General features: G+C 45.3%; 1 protein-coding gene across 1 annotated transcript; it reads right to left on the minus strand.

The window, feature by feature from the left end:
* Positions 1-975: 975 nt before the first annotated feature.
* SHE (Src homology 2 domain containing E) lies at positions 976-18400 on the minus strand (the record flags this gene model as incomplete). Its single annotated transcript, XM_079697914.1, has 6 exons — positions 976-1162; positions 2583-2702; positions 3150-3306; positions 5637-5939; positions 14957-15083; positions 17795-18400. The coding sequence occupies 6 exons, from the start codon at positions 18398-18400 to the stop codon at positions 976-978; spliced, it is 1500 nt and encodes a 499-aa protein (XP_079554040.1).
* Between the last annotated feature and the right edge of the window lie 3116 nt (positions 18401-21516).

Below are 21516 nucleotides of genomic sequence, written 5' to 3' on the forward strand. Positions count from 1 at the left end.
CACTGGACCGCCAGGGAACTCCCTATATATATATATATATTTTTAAGTTACTCTAAAATACAAAGCGAATCCAATTTTAGGGATAAAAATTAAAAATGGCTCCAATAACTAAAATGAACAAAAGTGAAACAAAAGATATCAGAAGTTCTGTATAATTATTCAATAAGAAAACAGTTGTTGAGCTTTGTAAATTTTCAGATTTGTTAAAAATCAGAAATAAAATCTTCGTTGTATATTTTATTCTGTAATTCAGAATAATGGTAATGCTGCCAATACTTAATTATATTGGTGATTCTTAAATCAGAGGCATCTTCCTTCTTATTTATGCTTATATTACTGATTTGCTGAAAAAGTCCACAGAAATTGAGAAAACACAAACTTTCTTAATAATCCTTTTGCCAGACCCTACAGTTGTGAATTTTTATGGACTCCGGAGCTGAACTAGGACCCTCAAGAGAGAAATATAGCTTTCTCCAAAGTGCCCACTATTTACTTATTTTCCATTGATCATGCTTTTCCTCCAAGAAGGGGTCCTGTATTACGTGCTCTTTGGGTCCACATGATCATTTTTTGTTGTCTTATGTAAAAGCCAAGTGCCTTTTTGTTGGTTTGTTTGGAGACCAGGTATTCCACGGAACAACTAGCACATTTTTGGAGAATCTTAATATTTCTGGACTCCTGACTTACCTTTCCTGAGGGTCATGCCCCACATAGAGCACCCTACTCCAGGACTGGAGGCAACCGGTAAATTATGTTTTCTCATTGTAGACTACTTAGCAAGGAGAAAAGGGACAGGTCAGTAACCAAGTGTCATGGAATGGATTCAAGGCCGAAGACTTTTTGACTCCTAAATGAAGCGTCCCGCTTCCTCCAAAATATTATGGTGCAGTCCAGCCTTGTCCCCTGAGATACTGGTTGGGTGCTGATGCCCTCCTAGGTGTGAGAGGCCCCGCTGGGGCTTTTGGTGGCTGAACCTTAGTGCAGCTTGCTGTGCACAGGGTAGAGCAAGGTCATATGTTCTGCCCCCTTGAAAGGCAGCTTCTCATTGGAATAATAGTGTACCACTTCCGGGATGCTGTCAAAGACAGCACTCGTCTGATTCAGGGTATACTTGTTGTCTTTGGTCTGAGCCACTATGATGTGGACACATCCTTGACTAGTCCTGGAACAAAACCAAAATTGAGGAGAAGACATGAGTGAGTGAGCAGAGGGATCCCTCCCCACTGAAAACTATCTCAGCCAGATTCACAGGCGAACAGGTTCCCATCCATTCCTGGAATTGTGATATACAAACAGAAATGCATTCAGCACTCCAATGAAGCTCTCAGAAGCTTCACAGCCCTCAGCTAAATGTGTATCATCCTTGGGTTGTTTATCCTTAATACACACAAGTCATCAGGCACTGGACCAAAAAGAAAAAAAAACGTCCAGTCCCTCCTGGCCCCCAAATTGCCAAACTAGTGCTTAAACCCAAGTATGAGACCACGAAGGTGAGGTTTAAACTCACCCTCTTTGTCATGGCTAAAAGGACATGTGTAAGGTTTTCTCCCCAAAGAACACATTAAGAATAATAATAATAATAAAACTGTTTCCTTCCTCCCCCCACGGCCAACCCAATCTGGAAAGACTGTTCCTGGTTGTGTATAATGACAGCTGGCACCGAAGGCTCAAAGATCTAATCCACGAGCACCAGTCTCAGGAACACAGCAAAGCTATTCCTGGTATTGTGTATCTGGTGGCCTATCCCGTTTTCTGAGCCATGCTGCTCCCCCCGACAACCTCTTATCCCCTCCAGTCTGATTGTTTCAGCTGCAGGGGCTCAGCTTCCTCAGGAAGGAAATGCTGTTAGGGCTCTTGACAATGATCCTCCAATATAGCACCACTGAACTCGCAAGAGCAAAGAGAATTTCCATGACACCAGCTCCACCAGGCCTACCAGGCCAAAATGAATGTTCTGTGTACAACTGGGCAGGGGAGTCATTGCAAGGCAGTGTTTCCTTTTTCATCAAAAGAAACTAGTACCAAAATTGCAGTTGGCATTTTGACAATCAAGGGATCTGATTTATTCAAGTCCCAAACACTAGGGAATAAAAGAACCACTGAACTATCCTGTTAGAAATTATTTTTTTATCAAGAATTATTTCTCTGCTGAGAGGACCTACTTTAGATCACGTAATGTAAGGCAGAAAGTGATCAATGTACAACGGTAATAAAATAGGACTCTCTTTATCATAAGAGATATTGGGACATTTACCCAATACCAATTCGGTATTCTTTTTTTGTTTTTGGCCATGCCATGCGGCTTGCAGGAACTTAGTTCCCCAACCAGGGATTGAACCTGGGGCCACACGTCAGTGAAAGTGCTGAGTCCTAACCACTGGACCGCCAGGGAATTCCCCCAATTTTGCATTCTAATCAGAGCATGTCATGCTCTGTTGTCCAAGCAAATGCATCTTATTTTCTGACAGTACATACCCCTGTGAACCACCTTCAAAGTATAGCTTTTTTGCCTGGTCATCTACCCATGATAGGAAAGTCTGTACCCCTCTCCTGCATCCAGACAGGGAGGCTTCGATACTCACTTTAGTGCAATGGAGTACCTACTGGTCCCTGACTCGCTGTTTCGAACCAGGTACCCAGCTTCTTTGCAGGGTTGTAGTCGACTCTCAGCCTCAGCACGGGTGATGGCACCATGATACCAACTGAAAAATGGGGCAGGGGGAGAAATCACGAGCATCAAGATACCAGTCCAGACAGGGCATCGTTCCATAAAGCATTATTTGAAATGAACTTCTAGTGAAAACTCAACAGCCGGACTAGATCCTGCTTCCCATTCAAAATAGACAAAATGAGATTTGGGTAATCCTGGATCACAAAACCTATCAATCACCTAAGAGGGAGTTAACAGGGCTAGTGTCATTTTAAAAGTTTTCACTCTATGCAGAGGAATGGAATTTGAGATCAGGTTCTGGGGATGCAGTGCATTTTCTACTCTGCACAAATGCACTGGGCTTTGAAAATGGGTTTTCACTAATAAGTCCCACCCAGAAAAATATTCAGCACCAAAAAGAATCATGTAAAACGGGCCAGTGTGCCCCGACAAAGTTCCCAGCCATTGTGTGTTACACGTATCTGTGGAGGAGACTCACGGCTGCTTCTCCAGTGGCAGGGCTGGGTCCACTCTTTCCCCTTCACTGTGGTCAGAGAGGGTTGGCTTCAAGATCTTCTGGGTCCAACTCTTCTGTCGGTGGTGTTGCCTCACTGTCTCCTCCTTGACGGAAGGTCGCTCAGAGCCTTCAAACTGAACTGGAAGAAAGGCTCCATTTAACATCAGAGGCCACTGAGGTGACCCATGTAAACTTCAAAGAAAAGACCTTGTCTGCCTCATCTTAGGAAAGAAGCTTTTCCCCCTCTTTAATTTGAGCTAAAATACATTGCAAGGGACTTCCCTGGTGATACAGTGGTTAAGAATCCACCTGCCAATGCAGGGGACACGGGTTCGAGCCCTGGTCCAGGAAGATCCCACATGCCATGGAGCAACTAAGCCCATGCGCCACAACTACTGAGCCTGTGCTCTAGAGCCTGCGAGCCACAACTACTGAGCCCTCGTGCCACAACTACTGGAGTCCACACGCCTAGAGCCCGTGCTCCGCAACAAGAGAAGTCAGTGCAATGAGAAACCCGCACACTGCCATGAAGAGTAGCCCCAGCTCACCGCAACTAGAGGAAGCCCGCACGCAGCAACGAAGACCCAACGCAACCAAAAATAAATAAATAAAATAAATTAATTAAAAAAAAATACTGCAAAAGGCCCTGGGATAGCTGAGCTCCTGCTGTCTTTGATATCTGATCATACTGTTAGCATCCACATGCAGCCACTTTTTCTGCAAGATATTTATTAATGTAGAACAGTTTTAGAATATAAGAAGAAACCACTTTAGTATATTTCAGCATGTTCTTTTTTTTTTTTAAAGATTTTTTCGATGTGGACCATTTTTAAAGTCTTTATTGAATTTGTTACAATATTGCTTCTGTTTTATGTTTTGTTTTTTCTTGGCCACGAGGCATGTAGGAGCTTAGCTCCCCGACCAGGGATCGAACCCATACCCCCTGCATTGGAAGGGAAGTCTTAACCTCTGGACCACCAGGGAAGTCCCTTCAGCATGCATTTATAAAAAACTCTTCGTTTTGGTATATTTAGAATAAAAGACTAAACAAGAGTTACAGGTAATCACTCCCTGCAAGAGTGCATATCATTCTATGACACCAAATAAAGTTTTCACTATGAAATAATAAAGAGAAAAATCAACTCAGAAATAGAAAGAAACTACTAATAGTGCCTTAAAGATGCTATGACATCTAGGTTGGATAGAGGATAAAGAGATAAAATGAGCAGCATCTAGCACTGTAGCAGGTGCCCAGTAGAGATTTGTGGAAAACAATTCTAAAATAAAACAAAAACTGATTTGGGGGTGGGGGAGGGAAGGATTGGGAGTTTGGGATTAGCAGATACAAACTATTATATATAGGATAAACAACAAGGTCTTACTGTATAGCACAGGGAACTATATTCAATATCCTGTGATAAGCCATAATGGAAAGAATATGAAAAAGAATATATATATGTATAACTGAATCACTTTGCTGTACAGCAGAAATTAACACAACACTGTAAATCAACTATACTTCAATAAAATTATATAAAAAAAATTAAAGCACACAAACAGAAAACCTGACTCAAATGTTTGCTATCAAACAAATTACCTTTTCTATTCACCCTATACATTGACTATACTTTTTGTTTGTTTGGCTGTGTGGCTTGCAGGATCTTACTTAGTTCCCTGACTAGGGATCGAACCCGTGCCCCCTGCAGTGGAAACACAGCATCTTAACCACGGGACCGCCAGGGAATTCCCTACACTGACTATACTTTTAATCAAAAACATAGCTTTACTGTTAGAGGGAAAAGATATCCCTAACTTTTAAAATCAAAGGCAAAAGAAATTCGGTGGCCAGCTAAGAAGAAAAACTATGTCCTGGGAGAAGCAGGAGGGAGAATTACCTTTAATAACTATTGACAATCTACTTATCAACTTCCTCTTAAGTTATTAAAAAAAGTTCATACTTGAAGAATTGATTCCTTTAGGAGGATTTTCGACAGGAAAAAAAAAGCTAGCTTCCTCCAGCTTTCCAACCACCTCTCCTGTAATCCATTTGATCCACTACTGGCATCTTATAAACAGGGATTTTAACAGGTTTGAAGAGTAGCACGAAGTAAGAGTTAGAAAAAGCTGCTCTCAATTTGATAGCATTGGTTCTAATTAGATAAGGTTTTTCAATAGTGACTTAAGGCATTTCCAAAACAGTCGCATACTGCCAAGATAAAGGAAAATAAAGATACCCAGAAGGATACAGGATACATGCAACATTAAGGGCTCGTCTTCAGTCCTGGTCTTCCAACCATAGCCAAATTCTCGTTTCCCCATATCATCAGATTTCTTGGGAAAAGAGACTTGCAGTTGAGGAACATAAAGAAAAGCGCCTTGGCTGCAAAGCCCCGGCTGCGGCTGGCGGGGTTTTCCATCAGGGAAGCAGAAAGCAGGAGGGAGCGGGGGCGGCGCGGACCCAGCCCTCACCCGACAGCGCCCGCACGATCTGCTCCTTCTTCCACTCCCAGGGCTGCTCGTACTCGGCCGCGGGCCTCTCGTCGTCCTGGGGCAGCCGCGCCTTCCGCTCCGGCCCCTCGGCGCGCGGGCCGCCTTCGGCCGCCGGCTCGTAGGGCGTGTCGTACAGCTGCGGCGGCTTCCCCAGCAGCTCCTTGGAGCTCCGTCTCTTGGCCAGCGCCTCGGGCTTCGTGCCGTTCTCCCCTGGCTCACAGGGGCTGTCGAGCAGCTGAAGAGCCTTCACCAGGGGGTCTTTGGAACCTCGTCGTCTGATTTCTGAAAAAAACACACCGTTCACAATACTTTTGAAGAAAAGGCGTCATGGAAGCCCGCTGATGAAACCCAATTACCGCTGCACCCCCAACCGACAGGTCTGTCTGGTTGAAAGTGGCCTAGAACGCCTGGATTGTTCCTTACTGGGCTGATGGCTGCCCAGCTGGGGGAAGGGCCCTAGAACTTCTTCCCGCCAGTTGCCTGAGCCAGATAATAGGATCAAGCCAGATAATAGGATCAAGTCCAACGATTAGGGAATCACAACCGAAGACAGGCCTGCCTCTGGGGCCGCGCGCGTGCAGTTTGGAGAAGTGGCCTCAAGGCAACCTGCTCCACAACTCCCGGTCCCCCTGTCTCCTCTTTTTTTTTTTTTTTGCGGTACGCGGGCCTCTCACTGTTGTGGCCTCTCCCGTTGCGGAGCACAGGCTCCAGACGCGCAGGCTCAGCGGCCATGGCTCACGGGCCCAGCCGCTCCGCGGCATGTGGGATCTTCCCGTACCGGGGCACGAACCCGCGTCCCCTGCATCGGCAGGCGGACTCTCAACCACTGCGCCACCAGGGAAGCCCCCGTGTCTCCTCTTGAGTGTGGTTCACCTTCAAAGTGTTTACATCTTGTTAGGAAGCTGTGATCAAAGTATGTTAATAAAAGTTGAGTGTTTACTATATTCAAGCACTGGGCCACATACACTGAGGTAAGATATTTATGTGCGTTAGACAGAGCTCTTGACTTCTAGGCGGTTTCGACGTAGTGACACATTCACAAATAATACTTAACAGGCTAACAATGACAGAATAAATAAAAGTAAAAGAGGAGTTGGGGGAAAAACAACAAAAATAATATCTCAAAAGCTAACATTTAGCCATAGTGTACTATGCATTATGCATTTTTCTAAGTGCATGGTAATTTTCACAACTGCCCTATGAGATGGGTTCTATTAGTTCCCCATATTATAGAAGAGAAAACTGAAGCACAAAGAGTTTAAGGAAATTGCCCAAACCAGCAAGTGCAAAGCCTGGATTCAAAAGCAGGAAGTTGGGCTCTAGAAGCCATACTCTTAGCCACCACACTTGGACTGACTCCAAGTGGAAGAGAAATGGAAGATGCATTGACTTTGATAGAGAAGGTCATTTCCAGTGGAGGAAGCTGCATGAGTGAAGATATGGAGGTGGGAACCAGAAAGGGCTTGTTCCCATCAGGGGGAATCGAGAGAGAAGTTCAAAGGACAGAGGCCAGGAGAGGAGAGGGGTAGCGGGAGAAGAAGCTGGAAAAGTAGGCAGGACAGGCACCAAAGTGCAGAAGTTTTAAAAGCCAGAATTAAGAAGTTTATATTGTGGGGCTTCCCTGGTGGCGCAGTGGTTGGGAATCCGCCTGCCAGTGCAGGGGACACGGGTTTGAGCCCTGGCCTGGGAGGATCCCACATGCCACGGAGCAACTGAGCCTGCACTCTAGAGCCTGTGCTCTGCAACAAGAGAAGCCAAGACAATGAGAGGCCCGCGTACCGCAACGAAGGGTAGCCCCTGCTTGCCTCAACTAGAGAAAGCCCATGAGCAGCAACAAAGACCCAATACAGCCAAAAATAAAAACAAATTAATAAATAAATTTATAAAAAAAAAAAGAAGTTTATATTGTGGAGAACCATTGCTAGTTTTTAAACAGGTAATAATAATTATATTTGTGATTTGCTGGAAGATAACTCCAACACAGTGTACAGGATAGAATAAAGGTATGGTCTGAACGGAGGCACAGAAATGGATGCAAAAAACCGGATGCAAATCAACCAATCACCAGCTAACCAGCCAGCCAGCCACAGTGGGAAGGAAGCAGCAGCATCTGGGGACTGACCAGCTTGGGGCCCAGAGGCCTTGGCAGGTAGAGTCAGAGATGACTAGAGTCTCTGACAACCAGAGCTGGTGATATAGGCCAATAGAAGCATCATGCTCTGGTTCCTCTAAATGCCCATGAGGAAGCCTTCAATCTGTCCACCCAGTCACAGTGAAGGAGGACTTTTCTAACACAAACATCTCACCTCATCACTTAACACCCAATAAGTTCTCAAATGTCCACTTACAAAGTGCAAACTGCTCAGCATGGCATGGGACACCTTCTGTGGTCACATCACTGCTTCCCTCTCCAGTTTCTTCTCTCAATACCACCCTATCCCTGAGCCCCTTAAAATCCAATTCTTTGTTCCAACCAAACGGAACTTCTGAAGTTCCCTGTACACTGCACTGTCTTATACCCACCAGTGTTCTGGTGATCTGCCAATCCTTTGGAGTCTAGCCTAGCACCTCCTCCTCTTTCCTGCCTACCTTCTCCTCCAATGCCCCATGTCCCCCAGGTGCCACCGCTTTGCCAACCCACTCTCACCCTGCATCTCTCTCAGTGTATGGATTTATTTGTTGATGTGTCTGTATTTCCAATTTGGTGGAGACTGCCAGGCCAGGGACCCCCATGTCTTGTTTGACTTTGTAGGAAACAGTTGTGCTAAATAATGGTTGGATGGATGGATGGGAGGGGAGAGGGAGGGGAAGGAGCTCTAGAACTTCTCCAGGCAGGTGACAATATGGATCTGGAGCTCGGCAGAGAGATGAAGGTCAGAGGTACATGTCAAGGAGTTACTCACAAATGGATCATTGTTGGTATTGTGAGAATGAAAGCCATCACCAGAGAAAAAGAAGCTGATTGAAAAGAAAAGAGGATCAAAGGCAAAATCTGGGGCTTCTTCAGTTAAGGGTGGATGGAAGAAGAGGTGCCACCAAAGAAGACTGAGAAGGAATGGTCAGGTAAGGATGAAGAGGATCAGGAGACTTACAGTGCCATAGAAATGAAGGAAAGTGAGACTTTCTACAGGTAACTGAAAATGGGCATGGTGACTCTCTATAGAGAAGAATCACTGACTCCATAAGACTTCTATAACAAGGAAAGGATACATTCTAGGGAAAAGTTATTAAAATCAGGACACTAAATTCAAAGGGGCAGAATTCATTTGTAGGGTGAGGTTCTAATTCTGCTGGATAGGGCCCCTTACTGCAGCTGGCTCCAATCCTATAAAACTGCAGTTCTAGGGCATTAGAATCACCTGGGGGAGCTTTAACAAATACTCATGGCTGGGTCCCATCACCACAGGTCCTGACTGAACTGAGCTGGGGTACAGCCTGGGAGTCAGAGTGGCAAAAGCTCACCCAGGTGATTCTAATAAGAAGCTAAGCCTGAGAAGCACTCCAACAACACCTGGGTCCCCACAGTCTCCATCCCAGTTCCTCCTGCCCTCCAGAGCTAATCTTATCATTGCTAGCCCCAGCCCAAGGAAAAGGGTTCTCCTACTATCAAAAACTTCCACATCCGAATGTGAGAGTTAGAAGGACTATTCCCCATCCCCAGGCCAGGAAGGTGCCTGGGGTTATTTGAGGTCTCCTGCATCTCTGGTCCAAGCCTCCTGATTTTCAATCGACAGCCTTTTTTCTTCATTGCTTATTCTAGATGGAGTTATGGAAAACAAGAAACAAAAAACTCACTCTGCTCTTGGTTCAATTAAGATAAGCCTGGAATTTATGAAAAAGAACTTTTCTACAGAACTAGGAAAGAGCAAAGAGAAAACACAAAGGAGTTCAAAGGACGAATTTAGAATTTTAAAGTTTCTGATCAAAACCTAAGTTTACCCTCAGACTGGCATAGGCTGGGGAAACCTTTCCTAAGGTCCTTGCTTCAATTCTGTCCCAGTCGAACAAAGTAGAAAAAGGCTTGACTCCAACCTTAAGATAGGAGTCCTGCTCACAGGAAATTTCAACGAGTTTGTGTTAAAATGATGTACAGTGATTAGAATCTTGAGTTCTTATTACACATGTATTTGGGTTTTTACTTTTGAGATGAGGCACTTGTATTCCTTCTATTTAATTTTATTAATTTTTTTTTGGCTGCACTGCGTGGCATATGGGATCTTCGCTCCCCAACCAGGGATTGAACCCGTGTCCCCTGCAGTGGAAGTGCAGATTCTTAACCACTGGACCACCAGGGAAGTCCCAAATATATGATTGTTTCTTTTCTTTTTTTTTTGGCCACACCACGTGTCTTGTGGGATTTTAGGTTCCCGGACCAGGGATCGAACCCAGGCCCTCCGCAGTGAGAGCACGGAGCCCTAACCACTGGACCGCCAGGGAATTCAGTATTCCTTCTATTTTAGATAGTCACTGCACACTTAGAGCTCTGGGAAAAACACTGGAAAGTATACAGCTGAGAATGTTCCTTCCCAGGATGATCCTGGGATTGGGCAAAATCTGCAGAGTATGATCATCTTTTTAAACAATGTTTAATTACGGGGAAAAATAGGGCTTGAGCGCAGGGCCTATCTGCCCCTTCAAGGGGAGTAACCTTCCAGTCCCTTCCAGCACCTGGCTGCCCCCAACCTGAGGTGCCATAGAAACAGAAACAATTGCGGGGGCTGCAAGCCGACCCTTCCTGCAGGGAGAATAGCCCCTGACGTGCAGAGCTGGCTCCGAGAGGAAACGAGCCTGAGAAGGAGGAAATGGCTAGAGGAAGCTACGCCCTGGCTCTGCCGATAGAGGCCATTTACCACGGCAGACAACAGAATACAGCCAACGGGCTGCAGATAAACACCCATCTCACCAAGGGCTGAACTGAGGCCTGACCTGCACCAGTTCATATCTGCAACTGGTTGCCGTGAAACATAATATTGGCCGAAAATTTTCCCTTCTCAATTCCCAACTCTCACTGTACATAAGTATGCCATTTATATTTAAAAACATCAGCAGAAGACTAAGACTTTCTTTTGCTAAATTAATTCTAGTTAGCAATTAATATTCCCCTACACTTGTTCAGAATTCTCTTTGAAAATGGAATTCTCTCTCCAGAGTGTCTAAATAATTGTGATATTTTTCACATATGCATGTACTAGGCATGTTACACCTGCAGCTCAGTGGAGCCTCATTATAATGCAGCAAGAGATGTGTTAGCCCATTTTCACAGGTGAAAAAACTGAGGATGTGTAGTAGTCAGCAGGGGAGCCATTCACTACTGGCTCCAGAGCCAATGCCTTCTCTATCATATCTTACTTTATGCCTCAAAGATTTCATGTAGAATGCTAGATACAATTTCTGTAATGTACATTTTCACTTAATCCATTCCATGTATTCAAAACATCAAACTTAGAGTCTCATAAGGCTCTATGTTTCTCTTAGAATCAGCAATAGGGATCTTTTACTGATGCTTAAAATTTTGATTTAAAATTAATATTTTCCTGTAGAACAAATCTAAATATCTGAACAAAAGCAGATATAATTCAGAAGTCCTGAAACTTAAGTTTAACAAGCAAAATACAGGCAAAGTAAATATATCAAAAAGTCTTCTATTTATATTTTTTCCATAATGGATAATTTTTTAAATGGAGACTGAAAAAATGAGGTTCTCCTTTAGATTTGACTATCTACACCAACCAATAAAACCATTTGGAGGCAAAAACAAAAATTTAAAAACAATCTGTGACTGGAGCTCGGTAACTAAAACCAAAGGGTGTTGGATGACCTGGTATCCCCACTCTCCAGCTGCATAACTTGGGCAAGTTATTGAATCTTTCTGAACCTTGGTTTCCTCATCTGTAAAACACAGCCTTCTCTGTAAAACAGAGCCTTCTAACACCCACTACACAGGGTGGTAGGATTTAGTGGGGTAATCTGGCAACTTGGCACCTAGTAGACGCTCGACTTGTGTGATATCAGCTGCAGAAGGAATTATCATGCTGAATGCTGGCTCATCTTAGGGAACTTCTAAAGACCCTCCCAATGCTAACGTTTTAATTTGGTGGCGAAAACTTTTCATACTAAATTAAGTAGAATGTTTCTGCTAATTATTTAGCTAAAATGTTCCTGCAAATCTAACAGAACAACAACAGGTTTAAACTAATATTGCCTTGTACTGATTGTCATATCTTTATTAACAATCCTTTGAAGAAATCTAAGTGAGCATTTATTCATAAATTTATAAATCCTTAGCTTTTAAAAGTTAAGAGCAAAGTTTTGGGCAGGGGGGAATCCAGGGAGCCTGGGTCCCACAGTTACTTGGCCATAAGAAAATAATAAATGTCTCAATTTCTGTTCCTTCCTCTGTTCCCTGAGGCAGACGGTGATTCTTATTCTCTTCTTCATGGCTAAGTGCTAAGTGACATATTTTCTGCTCTGTTAGGTCTGTTTGCCCCTTGGGTTGTGAGGTCCATAAGGACATGGGTCCTGTGCATCTTGTTGCCTGGATGCCCAGAGCCCAGCACAGGGCTGGGTGCATGGTAAAGAAATGCCTAGGAAATATTTGGTGGTCGTTACAAAATACCATCATGAACAGTGTTCTATACATCCAAGATATTGCTGAAATTAGGCATGTTACTTCCATTTCACAGGTATTAAAAAGGCAGTACTGGGAATTCCCTGGTGGTCCAGTGGTTAGGATGCCATGCTCTCACTGCCGAGGGCCCGGGTTCAATCCCTGGTCGGGGAACTAAGATCCCACAAGCTGCATGGCATGGCCAAAAAACAAAACAAAACAACACACCCAAAAAGGCAGTACAGAAGTTGGGTGCTCCACAGTTAAATCGTATTCATCAGAACCCTCTCTATCTCCTGCTGAAATAAACAAAATCCCTAACATTTCTCAAGAAATGTGAGACATTTCTGAGCTTGGACTTGACAAACAAGCCCACAGGGAGCAAACTGAACAGAAAAAAGTAAAAGGTTTAAAAAAAAAAGAAAAAACCACCCAGCAGCAAATCTTTTATTCCCAGCTTCCGATAAACCCACTTCCTGTTATTCTGTCCAGCTGTGTAACCTATGCGTAGAATAAGAGGTATATTCTCTTATACCTTTGTGATATATATTTTATATATATATAAAGCACATAAATATATATCACAAAGCACAAAGAAGGTGCTTTGTGATATATATTTTAAATGAAGGACTTTTTAAGTTCACCAATATAATATTTTTTAAAAGAGCAAAGGAAAAAAAGCTAGTAATTCTTAAATGTTAGTAATTTAAATTTTTAATAAATTTGAATTTATCCTCCAATTGAATACATTAGTTTTGTATTACTAATTAAATTTATTCAGATAAACTGTTTAAAACAGAGCCTGGGACTTAATAAATGTTCAAATATTAAATGCTAGCTACTACTATTATTACATTTATTTTGTATTGGACACTTTGACTTTTATTTTTTAAATTTTTAAATTTTATTTATTTATTTTTTGGGGGAAAAGCAACAAGTTACATACCAACTTTTGACTTTTAAATACAACTTTCCTTGTGAGTCTGAGTGGAAAGGTGCCTTGCTTATATGTAAAGTTTAAACTTTTTCATACATCATTTCACATGTCCTGAGGCGGCTTGGTGTAGAAAGCAGACCACCCAGTCTGGAGTGGGAAGATCTGGGTTCCAATTCCTGCTCTGTCTCTTGAAGAGTCTTATGAACATAGGAGAGTCAGAATCTCTTTGATCTTATTTTCTACCCTGTAACAAGGGGGTAGTATGAGGGTCCCCTAGTTTCAGGGCTTTGTGGTGATTATATGGGGGGAGAAAAAGACATTCACTTTTAAAAAGCAAAGCACCTTCCCTATTATCAGTGTGGCTCCACAAAAACAAAAAACAAAAAACCTGAGATAATATAAACTACTTACTCCAATTAAAGAGAAAGAGAGGAATAAAAACCAAAGGACAAAGAAAGGTGAATCAAAATAAAACATTAATTTTTTGTTTTTTTAGAAAATCTTTTCCCTCAGTTTTATGTAAAAGAAAATCTTTCCTCCTATTCCTTTCAAGCCTCTGATATTTTTTAAAATTCTGACTAAGTTCATTTTCACTTCCTTTCATTCACAGATTTCATTAGAGGTCACAGTCCAGTGACCTTCAGGGTCACAGCCTGGTCAGGGTACACCCTTCCCAAATGTGCTGCCTTATCTCTGTAAGCAGAGAGCAGGAAACAGAGCAGTGCTTTCCTGCTGCAGCTCAGTCTCACTCTGAAGCCTGTCTTGACCCTTCCAGGGTGCTGCAGTTACCCTCATGCTCAACTCTTCTGAGACTATGCTTATGGAGCCTGAGCTTGACAGCTTTTCTATCTGTTTTTAAACAGAAGAGACAAAGTCTTTAATGTGTGACCGATTATTCCTTTCCCAGGCATGAAACCCACGATGTTCAAACAAGGCTCCCTTGAGTCAGCACTTAGAAACTGCATTTTTTCATTACAGATTAAAGAATGTTTTAAGGAAGATTAGGTGAATAGATAACTTACTCTAAAATTGCACAAATAAATCTAAATAATTAGTTTTTAAAGTACTGTTTACACCAACTTAAGAGAATTATGAATAAAAGGGAAAAGTGTGACACAAAAAATGACAGAGTGATTGCTCAACTCACAAGTTGGAATTATTCCAACTTGAAAAGTTACAAGAGTGGTCAACTTTGGTTTTAGGAGGTTTGCCTTGAGTGGCTTGGTTCATGCCAGTGATTAATACTCATTCCTTAGTAATTAAATTTTTTTCCTCCAATATCATAAAGCTTGTTGAGAAATCAATCTTCTACTATAAAACAGAGGATCACATCATGTCTGCAACTTTTAACAACTTAAAGTACTTTAAGTATGTGTTAGTCCCTTGGTACAGATTTATGACTCCCATTATGGATGTCAAAGCTTTGAAAGTGGCCAAAAAGTGTATTTAAATAATCTTAAAACTGAAGATCACATTCTGAGCAGATCTGCAAATTCACACGTGTCTTTTTGCATAGAATTAGAAAAACTTTAAAGACTCCCACAAATTCTAAAACTGAAGGACACAAAACCATTAGGGATGTTAACCAGATATTTTGACTTTAGTTTTGAGTCTAATTTCTGTTTCTTCCACTCAGCAGGATCTGGTATAGTCCCTTCGCCCCTCTTCCCAAAATACACACTGGTGATTATTTTTTACTACGTTCCGAGTGAGTGTAAGATTTCAGTCTGTATAAAGCAGCTCCTGGTTACAAACCTGTTATCATTTGCTGTGCATCGTAGGGTTCCATGTATCCATCATTCTCCCCTACTCTCTCTGCATCCCTTTGGCCTTTCGTCCGTTTAGCATCATAAGGGTCAGCATAGTCTTCTAAAATGATGACCTGTAAAAGAACCAGACAGGGGAGTTGCTAAGGATTGTCATATACCAGAGTGACAATGGTATCAAAAAGACGGCTAAAAAACCTGCAGACCCAAAAAGAGGTCAAAATTTCCAACCAGTTCTGAAGAGCTTTTGCACTTGATTACACTATTATCCACCCAGTTGGACAAACATCTGGTTTATTTTGGTAGTATAATTGATTGGCAACAATCCATCTAAACTCTCCTGCTTATCCCCAAGGCTCTTTTCACCTCCCTCTCTCTCCCCAAGCAATAAGGCATTTGCTGGTTAAAGTGTAGCAGGGGTGGATGGCAGAAGGTGGAAGATGTCTATGGCTTTAGAGCACAAATAAATGAACTGGTCTACTACATTTTCCATGATTTTCGTTTTTTTTATGCCAACCAGTTGAGCAATAGAGCCATGGTTAAGTCAGCCCATCACCCACTGACACTGAACATCCACCAGCACTGGCTAGGCACTGAGAGGGAATAAAATAAGACCAAGACTTACTTTTTGTCCTCAAGGAATTTGTAACAGCTCTAAAGAGGCAGGCTTCATAATAAGAAGCCTAAGAAATAGGTCAGAGCTAAAGAGTATTGTGGGAGTTCTAGGTTCAATAATTTATAGGCAGACTGATTCTCACAGACTATGATCAGATAGAGTTTTGATCCGTATTTGCTACAGAAAGCATCCATCCTTCCAAAAATAGAAGAGTGCCTGGGAAGGTGGTGTGAGTGCAATAGTTCTGTTCTGCAGCAGCTGGGTGACAATGTGGGAGCTTTGGGAGCCTGAGCTTGACAGGTGCTTCTCAGGGAGGAGGAGTTTTATGGGGAGAAAAGATATATTCATTTTTAAAGCACAGCACTTTCCCTATTATCAACGTGGCTCCACAAATAAACAGCTAGGATAGTATAGATAAACTACTTATTCCAGTGAAAGAGAAAGAGAGGAATAAAAACCAAAGGTGAATCAAAATTAAGGGAGGAAGCCCCAGGCCTTGGTACAATCTCTGATTACATTCTCCAAAGAGTTCACGGAGAAGCACCACTGGAGCTGGCAGAAGAATCCAGATAAACAGGGAGAAGTGAGGCGGAGGGGACAGCCTGGATGAGAGTCCTCTTCCTGGGAGGAGATGGCCTAAGAAACTTTAGACATCTAGAAGCGATGACCAATAACTGGGCAATCACTGCAGAGGACTGTGATTACCATTCACTCCCTCACTCCATTCTTCTTGCCTGAACATGTGTACTGCATCCCCAAGGTACAGCAAGGAACACGAAGCATGGTACTCAGTGCTTGGCTGCAAGGTGCTTATGATCTAGTTAAACACATGGAGAGACCACCGACTAATGTCTGGATGAGCTGATCATCTTTCCACGGCTCTCCTGGCAGTGTCTGGCAGGGAGGTAGGCATGCTGTAAATACTTGTGGACAGAATAAGTGGAGGAATGAATAGAAGTGCCAGTGCAGACACACGTGGTATGTGCTACCACTCCTGACTCCATCCGGGTGGGCCACATGTTTGAAGCCTGGGCAAGAGAAAATTAAAGTTCTCATGACAGGGAAGTGATCGCCTGGGCTGGAGGCTGAAAGCTGGGTGTAAGCTCTTCTCTCTCTCCTTCACACAGAACAGCAGATTTAAAAACAAACGAACAGGGACTCCCCTGGTGGTCCAGGGGTAAAGAATCCATCTTACAATACAGGGGACGGGGTTTCGACGGGATTTTGATCACTGGTCGGGGAACTAAGATCCCACCTGCAGGGCTACTGAGCTCTCGTGCCTCAAACTACAGAGCCCACGTGCTCTAGAGCCTGCGCACCACAACTAGAGAAGAGAAAACCTGCACACCACAACTAGAGAGAAGCCTGAGCACTGCAACTAAGACCCGACGCAGCCAAAATAAAAAATAAATAATAAGAAACAAACAAAACCCCAACTCATCTCTGTAAGAATGAGCGGGTCTCTTCACATGTTCACACTCCTTTCCTTAACTGTCTCACATTGGACAGCACCCAGAAAACCTCCAGTGTGTAAGAAGCAGGAAACACCTTCTGTCCTGATCTGTAATTTCCCTTCAGGGCATTTCCTTGTCCTATTCTGTAGCCTCCGCAGTCCTTAGAGCCCTGTGCCCCTTATCCTACATGGCTCCTGCACAGCAAATGTTCATGGGATGAATGAAAGGGCTGTAATCTTGTGGTACTAGTGAAGGGCTTAGAAACCCTTTACTGGGCTGAAGTGCAAAGAACGATAGCGCTTCCAAACTAGCAGAGAAGGGGGGCAGTTGAAATCAGTACTTAAACAGTTTAGAGGTTACCATTCCTTATGCTCAAGAAGGATAAAATTTACACACAAATCTAGCTTTGCAATTCCCCTGGATTTCTAGATTAAAATAAACCACATCTACAAGGGGATCACATTTAACAAAGCATCCAACTGTCTCATTCAATTATTCTTCTAAACTGATAACAAAATTAAATGGAAAGTACATTTCTGCGAAGTTCCCCAACGCTAGAATGAGAATTCTTCAAGATTAAAAAAAAAATCTAATTATTTTAAATGGTCACTTAGGGGTCAAATGTTAGAGGGGGTAAATACATCCTCACCTTCTCTGAGGTATAAAGACCCCTAGAGTTTAGCGGGTTCACGATGCTCCCTTCCCACTGTTCCGCTTCAGTAGGGGAGAGGTGGTCCAAGGGAGGTTGTATTCTTACCGTGTCTTGCTGCTTAATAATCTTGCCCTTGTCCAGTTCGGGTCCCAGGGAGGAAGGGGAAGAGGACGCGGAGGAAGAGCTGCTGTTGCTACTACTGCTGCTACTACTGCTGCTGGGGTAGTTGCTCTTCCCATTCTTCTCCTGAGTGTCCACCTTGATGAGCCTGTTGATGTAGGTGCTGCAGCCTGAGCTCTTGGCCGCGCCCCGGTGGGGCTCCTCCTCGGTGGCCCGGGAGTTCTTGCGGCCCTTGCCCGCGGCGGCCTGAATCAGACCCTGCAGGCTGTCTCGGGATAGCCGGCTATCCTTGGGGGGGCCGACCCCGGCCCGGCTGCTCCCCAGCTCGGCCGCCGAGTTCTTTCGGCCCTTGCCCGGGGCGGGCCCCGCGCCGCCCGCCTCCGAGTTCTTGCGCAATTTGCCGCCTCCCCCGCCGCCTGGCTTGGCCCGCTCCGACACTGTCTTCAGGTTCAGGGGGAACTCCTTGAACCACTTGGCCGCCATGAGGGGGGCCCGGCCGGTGCGGCTCAGGAGCGTCGTGGCCGCGGAGCAGGCGAGCGAGGAGGCCCAGCTTAGACACGGAGAAGCGCCAGGGGCCGTGGGCCACTGCATTCCCCGGGGCTGGGGCGCTAGAGGCCGCGGCGAGGCCCCGCGACGGCTGCTCCGCTCGTCCCGGGCCGGCCGTCGCCTACAACCCGCAGGGTGGGGCCCCTACGGCCCGGGGCGGGGGGCTCGGGGCGCCGAGCGGGCGGGCGCGAGCCGCCGCTCCGGACACGGACGGCGACAGGCACGACGCACCGGGGCCCCGCCCGAGCTCGTCTTCAGCGCCTGCACGGCCGGGGGCTCCGCGGGTCTCCGGGGGCGGCGGGCGCCGGGGGCTTCCCCTGCGTTTTCCTCCCGAAGTGGGAGAGGCCGGGCCCACGGAAGCCCCGGGACAGCCCTGCCCACACCCCCGGGGACCAGGGGAGACGAAGCGGAGGCGGCGGGAGTGTCCCCGGCGCCGCGACGGACAGTGGGCCGCCAGCGGGCAGCCCGCCCTCTCCGCGCGCCCCTCCCCTCCGAGGCTGGCGCCTCCCCGCCCGCCACCTCCCGCCCAGATCCGGGGGCGCCGGGGTCAGTGCCTCTGCAGAGGCGGGTCCGGGGTGGATGTTCGGGGGAAGGTAGCAGCAGCTCTACGTGCTGACCGGTTGCGCCCACGTGGTTAGGGCCCCCCACTTTTTGGGCAAGCAGCTCCCCATCTGCACTGAGCCGGTCTCGGCCGGGCGCTGCCTTCAAACGCAGCCCAAGTGCGCCACGTGCACTTCTCCGACCCAGGATGGGAGCCCCTCCACTCCTAAAAGAGCTAGGCGCGCGCCACTGTCACTCGCTCCACTCTCTCTGCAAGCATATTTTGGGTGTGTGTGTGGGGGGGAGGGTGTCTATTAAAAGCAGGAACAGGGCCCGCGGGCGCTTGCTCGCGAGCCGGTGCAGTTACCGTCCCAACGAGCACTGCCCGCGCGGCACAGCGAGCACATAGGTCTTCCCGCCCGGCCGAGCTGCAGCCGCCTGGGGATTGGGTGCTGAGGGGCGGCCCCGCCCCGTGCCCCGCAGGCGTCGGAGGAGTAGGAGCGCGCAGGAAGAAGGAGCTAAGGCTCAGCGTCTGGGCTGCAGGCTGGATGTACTTGGCAGGGGGGAGGTACGGCTTTTTGGTTCCCGGCCCCGGGCTGCCGGGCGGGCGGTGGCGGGGACCTGGGCGTTGGGAGGCGTTTGTGGAAACTGCACCTCTCATTTACCCTCCAGGGTGGCGGGGCGCGTGTTACCCCTCGGAGCTTGTCGCTTGTTCTCGCCAGGTGCGTCTGCAGAACTAATTTTTAGTGGGGTTGGTGGGTGGGAGTGGATAGCAGACTGAATTTAAAAACTTTAAATTTAAAAACTTTTTAGCTTAAAAAACTAAACGTGCTGTTGAGGCTAACGCAATACGTTCTAAATCCAATACAAGCCATGGGGACTGAATGATCCTGGCCACTCATTGGCTTCATTTGTGTGGGCGTTGGTTTGTGAGGTGGAGTGGCAAAAGAAATGCTTGCTTATTCCAGCCATTCTTGAAAATGTGCCTTACCTTAAAAAAAAAAAAGCTATTGAGATATAATTTGCACACCATAAAATTCACCTGTTTTAGGTGTACAATTAAAAGGTATTTAGTATATTTACAATGAAGCCATCACCACAATCTAATTTTAGAACATTTCCCTGTTTAGAGCATTTGGGGCGCCAAAAGGAAACCTTGTTAGCAGTCACTCCTCATTCCCCGCCCCACCCCCCGACCTAGGCGGCCACCAATCTACTTTCTGTCTCTACAGATTTGTCTAGTCTGGACTTTTCATATAAGTGGAATCATACAATATGTGTCCCTTTGTGTCGGGTTTCTTACTGTAGCATCATGTTTTTGAGATTCATCCATGTTGTGGCATTTATCAATATTTTAGTCCATTTATATTGCCAGATAATATTCCATTCTTTGGGTATACATTTTATTTATTTGTTCATCTGTCAATTGATGATCATTTGAGTTGTTCCTTTTTTAAAAAATTTAACTTGTTTTTGGCAGCGTTGGGTCTTCGTTGCTGCGTGTGGGCTTCCTTTAATTTCTTTCTTTAGTTGTGGCCGGGGCCACTCTTCCTTGCGGTGTGCGGGCTTTTCATTGCGGTGGCTTCTCTTGCTGCGGAGCACGGGCTTTGGGTGTGTGAGCTTCAGTAGTTGCAGCACGCAGGCTCAGTAGTTGTGGCACAAGGACTTAGCTGCTCCGTGGCAGGCATGTGGGATCTTCCCCGACCAGGGATCGAACCCGTGTCCCCTGCATTGGCAGGCAGATTCTTTAACCATTGTGCCACCAGGGAAGTCCCTGAGTTGTTGTTTTTTTTTTGGATATTGTGTACAATGCTGCTGTGAATATTTGTGAACAAGTTTTTGGTGGACATCAATTTTAATTTATCTTGAGTAGATACCCAGGAGTGGAATTGCTGGGTCATATGGAATTCTCTTTAACTTTTTGAGAAACTGCCAAACTGTGTGCTAAACGGCACCACTTTACATTCCCACCAGCAATATGAGGGTTCCCATTTCTCCACATCTCAACACTTATTGTCTGTCTTTTAAATTATAGCCCTCCTAGTGGATGTGGTGTATCATTGTGGCTTTGATTTGCATTTCCTTAATGGCTAAATATGTTGAGAATCTTTTTCATGTGCTTATTGGACATTTGTTTATCTTTGGAGAAATGTCTATCAGATGATTTGTCCACTTTTAATTGGTTTATTTGCATTATTATTATTTTGGCTACGCCTGACTGCATGCAGGATGGTTTCTCAGACCAGGGATTGAACCCAGGCTTCTGCAGTGAAAGCGCCGAATCCTAACCACTAGACCACCAGGGAACTCCCTATTTGCCTTATTATTGAGTTGTAAGAGTTCTTTATATACTCTTTGTCTTTTTTTAAATATAAATTTATTTATTTTTGGCTGCGTTGGGTCTTCATTGCTGCACGCGGGCTTTCTCTAGTTGCAGCAAGCAGGGGCTACTCTTCGTCGTGGTGCACAGTCTTCTCATTGCTGCGGCTTCTCTTGTTGTGGAGCACGGGCTCTAGGCACCAGGGCTTCAGTAGTTGTGGCTCGCAGACTCTAGAGCGCAGGCTAAGTAGTTGTGGCGCATGGGCTTAGTTGCTCCGTGGCATGTGAAATCTTCCCGGACC

Source organism: Hyperoodon ampullatus (assembly GCF_949752795.1).
Source record: "Hyperoodon ampullatus genome assembly, chromosome: 2".
NCBI lineage: Eukaryota > Metazoa > Chordata > Mammalia > Artiodactyla > Ziphiidae > Hyperoodon > Hyperoodon ampullatus.